General features: G+C 35.4%; 1 protein-coding gene across 3 annotated transcripts; it reads right to left on the reverse strand.

Annotated features, from left to right (window-relative positions):
• Positions 1-2,907: 2,907 nt before the first annotated feature.
• Positions 2,908-8,190, reverse strand: LOC104109145 (F-box/kelch-repeat protein SKIP11-like). Of its 3 annotated transcripts, XR_004510230.2 has the most exons (3): positions 7,495-8,190; positions 4,997-6,514; positions 2,908-4,419 (listed from the first exon to the last, which is right to left on the reverse strand). XR_004510230.2 is itself a non-coding variant. In XM_009618361.4 (2 exons), the coding sequence occupies exon 2, from the start codon at positions 6,413-6,415 to the stop codon at positions 5,087-5,089; it is 1,329 nt and encodes a 442-aa protein (XP_009616656.1). In that variant the 5' UTR covers positions 6,416-6,514; positions 7,495-8,190; the 3' UTR covers positions 4,526-5,086. The 3 variants fall into 3 exon arrangements, 2 of the variants coding, with proteins under 2 accessions (XP_009616656.1, XP_009616657.1); XM_009618361.4 differs by lacking the exon at positions 2,908-4,419 and having other exon boundaries at positions 4,526-6,514; XM_009618362.4 differs by lacking the exon at positions 2,908-4,419 and having other exon boundaries at positions 4,526-6,511; positions 7,495-8,189.
• Positions 8,191-8,598: the final 408 nt, after the last annotated feature.

The following is an 8,598-nucleotide window of genomic DNA, read 5'->3' on the forward strand; positions in this document are numbered from 1 at the left end:
TCAGACAGTTGTATCAGAAGATTTGGCTTGTATTTTGATATTCAATAATGCTCATGTACTCGTTGACACCAGATTTTTGGGATGGTTATTGTAGTATTGTTGGTACTTTCTCAGTTACTTCATGATATTTCCGCTATTGAGTTTATTAAATTATGTTTTTTATCAAATTCGTTGTTATTGGTGACGGTTGGCTTGCCTAGCAAGTAGTGTTAGGCGTCGTCGCGGCTCTGGTGGGAGTTGGGTCGTGATACTTAAGTAGTTCAAGCTCTTCGAAGCAACTTCAGATTTTAAATCTAAAGTTGTTCTATCTTTCAATTGCAACTTCAAAAATGTGAATCTTAAATAGTTTAATTTTTCGATACAGCTTCAGAAAACTTCAGATTCAAAATCTGAAATCTTAAGTAGTTCAATTTTTCAATACAACTTCATACAACTCCAGATTTAAAATCTGAAGTTCTAAAACATAAACTTGTTCTTCGAATTTCAACAATTCAACACACAAATTTACTCCAAATGAGCTCCGCAAATTTGAAACATAACTTTCAAATATCATAAACAATAAATTTCAATCTTCAAATTGTGAAAATAACAAAAAATTTAACAAACTTGTTTTGCAACTAAGAAGAAGAAGAAGAAACCCTAAACACAAAGAATAATAATAATAATAATAATAATAATAATAATAATATATGTATCTGAAGTTACTAAAAAATTGGGAAGCAGTTAATTTTCTTTTATAGTGGGTACAGATTCAATCGGTGGCGCAAAACTGAGTGCCACATGAAAATTTTACTAGTGACACCTAGATCCCATTGGCCATGGCCCATGAAGATACTCGGTACATTTGGTTCATTTCGTGAAAAATAGTGCCCACTAGGTACTTTTGGCCTTGTTTTTTAAAAACTAGCTATCATTCTAGAGCTTTAAATTCGGCCAAATACCTAGACACCCCCTTAAATTTTGTTTTAATTTTCATGTAGACACTTCAACTAAAGCCAATACTTATTAAACACTCCAACTTTAACCTATATGTGCCTATTAAACACACATTTGACAACCCTAAACAAACATAAGTGTGTGTATATACTACTAAACATAAGTGTGTGTATATACTACTTGCCATTGACCTGGTAATAAGACTGAAAAGAAAATGAAAGTCATCAAAAGAAAAGAAAAAAACTGAAAAAGCAAAACAGAGACAAAGATTAACCTTCCTCCCCAGCAAGTCCCCCCCCCCCCCCAATAGTCTTCTTCCCCAATCTCTGTCCATCCTTCATCATTTTCTCTCCCCAAAAAAATATCACATCAAATATTTCACAGTCAAATTCAACGGGACCTATTATCCCCCCCCCCCCCCAGTTTCTAAAGTCCTCTAATTCTTCATCTATCTTAAATTTATACCGAATTCCATGGCCAGCAAGAATAACAAGAAAATTCACAAATGTACCTACCATTGTGACACTACCACAAATCGATAAATATTTGATTGTTTTTTCTTTAAGGAGAAAACGAGAAACTATTGGAAAACAATTCTACTTCCTTCTCGTTTCAGATGATCAATCTCATTGGAAGAATAATCGTGGGCTTGACTTCACTGACCAGTATTGTTTTGAGTTTCCAAATATTTTTTCGATTTTGTCGGGCATGCTGTTATTCACGGAATAATGCCTGGTCATTTTTTAAATTGCTTGATTTTGATGTGAAGAGTCCATTTTGATTTCTGAGAAGGTGAAATTGTGAGTTTTTCTTGCTGTTTTTTTCTCTATTTTCTTTAATATTGTGGTGGTTTTGCCTTTGATTTCTGGGACAAAGCAAGTCAATTTTGAAGATTCTCATATTTTAGCATCTGAAATTTGAAATCTTATCTTTGAACTATGATGAGTGGGGTAGATAGGTGGTGAGGAAGGATACGGTGGTTTTTTTTAATGGAATGTCACGTAGTTGCAGCTGATCTTGGGGTGAAAAATTAGTGGTTACACGGTGAATGTCGGAGGTTGTTATATGTGTAGGAAAAAAGAAATATTTTGAAACAAATAAAATAAATGATGAAATTATTCACGTACCTAATTTAGGTGTAGCTCACACAAATGCGCCACATTATCATTTGTGTTTAATAGATACACTTTTGTTTGTGCTGGAGTGTTTAATAGGTGATGACATTAGTTGAAGTGTCTAAATAAAAATTGAAACAAAGTTTAAGGGGGTTGTCTTGGTTTTGGGCTTTAAATTTCACAAGTGGAACTCTGTTCACTTGTAGTGAAACTTGAAGACAATGATTATTTTCCAATTAGGGATTAAAAAGAGGTTATTTGTGAATTTTACCCTCATTTGGGGGGAACTTGCTACTATGTTATCCCCATAACCACTAGTTTTGCCGATATTGATGCTATCGAGATGGTTAGGCGTGATTATATATTAATTATTCAAGGTGATAAAAGAAAATAAAATAGACATAAAACAATATATTGAGGAATTGTGTAAAAGATGGCTAGACTCTAAAGAACACAATATAAGGGAAGCAAACATCCAGATAGCAAGATTCGAGATTCGAAAACTTTAGGATTATTATTAAGTTTTTCTAACAAAATGAACCTAGATAGAGGAAAATAGTATATAAAAAACCAACGAAGCCGATTTGGAATTGAAACATAATTGCGCAAGTGCTTGTTTTGAGATCCCTGCTACAAAAGAGTCGATGTTATGGCCACTAAAAAGGCAACGTGTACTCAAGAACCTATTTTTTCTACTCTTTTATTTGGACCAACAAAAATATGAAGATAAGTAGTTTGTCCCATTGAAAATAATGAGATTAAAAGAGGAGGAGCAGTGTGTTCCAATAAACTATTTAACAATAGTGAGTGTCAGACTTGCTTTTTTGTTTCACCTATTCTTAGTGAATTCTGCACATTTGCAAGAGTTCCCACAGGCATTATCACCTTGAGAACTTATTTTATTTGATAACATTTTTCAGTTAGTTAGACAAACGAATAAGAGTAGCATCTAACACTAAGTCACATGTAGTTAGACAAATAACTGACATAAGATCAGTATAACAACAAATACTACCCGTGTGAGTTACACCTATGACCTTTTTTTTTTTTTTTTGATAATCGTGGTGTCCGGGCCAGCTTGCGCGTAACTTGACTAATTCCACGGGATACCTGCCACCTCCCACCAGCAACAGGTACCAGGTAACTCTATCCACCAAAGTTTGAATAGATGGGAATAAATCACCTAGTATTTGCCTCCACTGGGATTTGAACCTGAGACCTGATGGTTCTCACCCACTTCATTGACCACTAAGCCACACCCTTGGGTAGAGTTACACCTGTGACCTTTTCACTACAATAATTCGACTACTGAACTGCACATCTATTCTTTCTGTTGTCTTTTAAGTTTTAACCCTTCTTCATTCATTTCCAACAAAATCTGATAAGATCATTAAACAAGAATGGGGGAAAACAAATTATGACAGAGAGTTTCAACTAAGATGAGGAGTTTCCCAGGTTTTACATTCTTTCATTAATCAAAAACACTTAAAAAGAAGCCACAAAGAAGATAAAATCCCCATTAAAAATAAGGGGTATCACGCTATCTTTCTAAGGCCAGACTTTAAATTGAGAAAAGAAAGCTAAAGACACGAGAGGGCATATTTTCACTTCAAAACACCAAGAAATGTGTGCTTAGAAGAGAACTGTTAGAAAAGACTTGATTTGCCCTGAACCAGTTATACAATAGCAACATGATATTAGGATTCCTAACACATATCTACACATATGTATACAGCTGATCGTATGTCCGACTCATGGCAACCGCAACCAAGAGTTAACTCGACTTCACTAAGTCTCTAAAGATAATCTATAGTTGTGGGACTTTGTGAGAATTCCTTACACAAACATATGTTTACAAGCATGTTTATATAGAAAATCTGTCTTTTAATTTATGCCCATCCACCCATCTTTGTCTGTGATGGCAAAAATCATCTCTATAATAACCACAAGTTCACAACTAAAGGTGTCAAAAAACGCGTAAACTGGTAATAAGGGTTTGTAGTTTTTCACAAATAGTCATTCAAATCATCTGTTTATAACCTATCTATCGACTTTACACTTGTTCAACACAAAAGGGCAAGTTCCTGCTGATTATAAATGAATCTAGACAGCTTCTGAGAAAGCAAAAGTGACAACTAAGCGCCAACTATTAGCCAGCTTTGCATTCAAATTTCTAATCAAGTTTACCAATTATAAAAGCTGGCTTACCATCTATGAGCTTCATTTTCTTCTATCCACGGAAAAAGAATCACATAATTAATGTCAAACCTATGTGATTGGTGCCAAGATCTTTTCTCTTTCACAGATAAAACAGGTAAATTTTCAAGTAAGCATCAGATATTTCACAAACATGTCCTCAATGCACTATCTGTCACAATAAAACGAATAAAGCTTAAGTCAAAATACCACAAATGAAAACTGAAAGTAGAAAAAATCAAATGCTAAATACTTAAAGCTACCAATTGTGTCAAAAGTAAGCTTAATCTGTAGCCCCGTTAACAAGAATAAATGTATTTAGTACATAAAATATGATGCCCAAGAACAACATTGCAGAACCTTATTTCTCTTCTCAACAATGTCAAGAAAAATAAGGATCACAAAAAACCCAACAAGACTAATTGCTTTGATTTTTCCAGAGAAGATTTGGAAAACACTAACCAAAATCTATTACCATATTGCTCCCTCCTTCAAGTTATTATTTTATCTTAATGCTATTTCGGTGGGCACCTTCGGGATTTTATGTGTTTGAAAAAAGGAGAAGATAAATCAGTTGACAGGAACTTTTAATTAAACTTTTTTTGAGGATGAAAATTGTACTCAAGACCTTCTAAGGAACGTAATTCTGTTGAATCTTGAGTCTAGTTTGGTAATCCTCCCTATCTTCCACCACAATAAAAAGACGAAAACATAAGAGTTTGAAAGAAAAAAAGGTTGGGACAAATTACCCAATAGCAAGAATCCTGTCGCCCCAGAAACCAATTCTGTATCTATCAGCAAAAAACACTGCTACCTGCATGGACGGCAAACTCCGTATCTCAGCAACCCATGACAGCACAATTATACACAAAACTACCAGATCGCTTTCGCCCAAGCAAGTTCCACTGAGGCGGTCCTTCACTTGGAACCCACGAATTAACTTCGATAATCCCTTCACCCATGGCTCTAGGCCCTCCAATTACAATTAGCCTATCACCACAAGCTCTAAATGCCAAACCCCAACCATTCATAGAACCTGCTCTTTCAGGCAATCTTCCTATGGTAACCCATGCTTTATTTTGCTTGTCGTACTTCCTCACCTCCATGTCAGCATAATCAGCAGCATACAATTCATTATTTACAACTGCCACCAAAGGAGGTGCTTCAGATGTAGCAGGCATATTATCATCCCTAGCTTCACCAGCTCGGACAGGAGACATGCTCGGGATTTCAGTCCATTTTCCTGTTTCAAGATCATACTCCTCTCCACAGGTCAATAGCTTTGACTCAGTTCCTCCAATGCCTCCAATTACATAAAATTTTCTGTCCATGAATACTGCAGAACACATCTTACGCGGCTTGTTCATGCTCGGTAGAGTCTTCCACCTTCCAGTCTCTGAATTGTAAAGTTCTGCTGAGCTAAGGATATTGCCCTGTGAGTCACAACCACCAGTTAGAATGGCAATCTCCCCAAGGCTGGCAGATCCAAACAAACACCTCGGTGCGTTCATCTGCATTCCGGATGACCAAGTGTTTGTCAGTATACTGTAACGATAAATGACATGTGACAAGATCTCCTTTCCAAACACAAGAAGCTCTGTGCCAACTGCCAAAGACTCCTTGTCCGAGAACACAAAGCATTCATTCGGATTCATTGATGGTAGATGCATCCAACGGCGGCGACTAGGGTCAAAAGCTTCCCACTCCAGTAGCTGGCAAGAAAAATAAACCCAATGCTCAACCACACCATATTGCCGCCGCAATCTATAAAGCTCCCCACTCCTAATTAATGAGTGAAAGCTACTATTCAAAGATGCAATAGCTCCATAATCAGACCTGGAGCAATGAATGAGACAGCTAATGGAGTTGTCACGGCCAATGGCAGGAATAAGAGAACTTGAATCAGAATTATCTGCAGCGTGACGCTGATTACTAGCTTCGTCAGCTGGTGATACTGAAGCATCACCTAAGGACAGAACCACTTCTTCATTGAGAGAAACAGATCGCTTTGGCAACTTGCGTTGCACAACTTCGTTCTCGTGATTATTTTCCAATGGCCTTTTACCGTGCTGAACTTCAATCCTATCAAGGCTGTAATTCATGCAAGCTGCCCAGTTGCTTTCTCTTGGAAAATCCCTCGGTACCAAACAAGACCGGTCTTCCAACATGTCGTCCAGGTTCAGCCCTGTAAAGAAGCACCAGTACCACGGCCGGACTTTGATCTGAATTATCAAACCTTATGCTCTTCCTCACCAAACTGATATCTACTGAAGAAAATTGACATGGCAACCAGAAAATTCCCAATTAGAATTCGTCAAAACACTACAGAAACCTATTGAATTTTAAGAAACTAACGAGAAAACTGAGCGACAAAATTCTCCCTCATCAAAGCACAAGAAAAGAAATCTCTAACTGTATTTCCTGTTCACATCAATTTGATCACAAAATCAAGCAAATCCTAGTAAAGCAAAAATATCTCATAACGAATAAAACCAATCCAGATAATGCAAACGCAAAGAACCTTCACAAGAGAAAAATTTAAAAGTAAATATAGGACCCCTCATTTATTTTGAGAACAAAGAATAATAATTCAGATAAAGTGACTCTTAAAATTGATTCTTCAATACATATCATATCTGCAGAAGCCAGTAGACCCTCAAAGACAATCGAAGTCACCAGAAATGACAAATACCTAAACATTGAAGCTCTTAATCAAATAAACAAAGAACAACAATCCAGATTGAGTGACTTCTAACAACGATTCAATTTTTCAATACGTATTACAACTGATGAAGGCAGTAGAATTGAATTCGCAAGAAATGACAGACTTGGAACCAAAAGCACCCAAAAAATTGAAACTTTCGAACAAATTAGCTTGCAAGAACAAAGAAAAACAATCCATATAACTGACTTCTTACAAAGATTCAGTTTTTCAATACATATTATAGCTGAAGAAGTCAGTAGATTCTTTAACATAATTGAATTCGCCAAAAACGAGATCTCTTAATTCAGATCAGAAAACACCCAATAACTCAATTTCCCAAAACACCATTAGTCACAACCAAAACTTCAATCTTCCATTATTTTCAATCACAGTAATCGGAATAGATCTCTTTATCATGCTTACAAAAGAAAACACATAACTTATAACATATCAATAGGGAAAAAGAAAATAGCAACAGAAAATGCTTAAATAATAAAAACAAATTGAAAAACTTATAAAACATATAGATTAGAAAAGGAGTACCTGATTTGAATTCGTGTGAGAAGAACAATCTGTTCTCTCTCTCTTTCTCTATGTATACATCTTCAGGTTAAAAATCTACTCTCTGTGTGTGTATCTGTGTGTGTGTGTGTTTTTTTTTTTTTCTGTGTATAAGGGGGCCTGTAGTTTCCTTTTCTTTTTTTTTCCCTTTCGTGATTTGGGGTTCTCTGTGCAATCAAAGTAGACTTTGGCTTCTGCTTTGGGGCATAATCTTTAGAGGATCCTATTATCTCTCTTCTATTTTATTGTCAACTACTAAATTAATAATACTAAAAACTAAATACTACTATTCGTAATCGTTCCACACAACAGGTGTTTACATACTTAGACATAGACAGCTGGATATGTGTGTATGCATATGTTTTTCCCATTTTATGCATATAAAATACAGTGTACACGCAGAGAAAGAGAGAGAAAGGATAAGCGTGGAGGAAGAAGGTTGTGGACCCCTACAGCTTATTAGAGTTTCTCTTCTTCAGTTCTTTTCATATTTTCTATGGTTCCTTTGGTCTTTTCGTAACTGTTTGTTTTTGTTTGATTCAGCCTTTTCTATTAGCATAATACATACTTCCCTCCCTTTCAATTTAGGTGTCTGCTTAAAAATGAATAGACGAATTAAGGTAAATAGCCACCCATCCACCTTTTAAACTACCGATAATTTCAGATAACTCCATTCAGGTGAATTAAGGTAAATAGCCACCCATCCACCTTTTAAACTACCGATAATTTCAGATAACTCCATTCAGGTTTCGCCCTATAATATTGACTTTCCTTGCGGTTTATAATATTTACGCTTATCTTTTTATTTTAATTTTTTTGTAACCATTTTTTAAACTCATTTAAAATAAATATAAATAAAATACAATTTGACAGATTTACCCTTTTTAATGTTAATTTCTTTCAATTAGTAATAAACATTATCAACATAACTTAACAAATTCTTTAAAAATAAACCTACCCCAATAAGTTAATTTAAATATAGATATATGTGTAAAGCTTATCACTACTCTATCTACACATGTCTTTCCCATTAAACAAAGCAAACTATTTAATTCTGAAAGGTCTCAGGTAACTTTTCTGTACTTT

This window comes from Nicotiana tomentosiformis, chromosome 4 (genome assembly GCF_000390325.3).
Source record: "Nicotiana tomentosiformis chromosome 4, ASM39032v3, whole genome shotgun sequence".
NCBI lineage: Eukaryota > Viridiplantae > Streptophyta > Magnoliopsida > Solanales > Solanaceae > Nicotiana > Nicotiana tomentosiformis.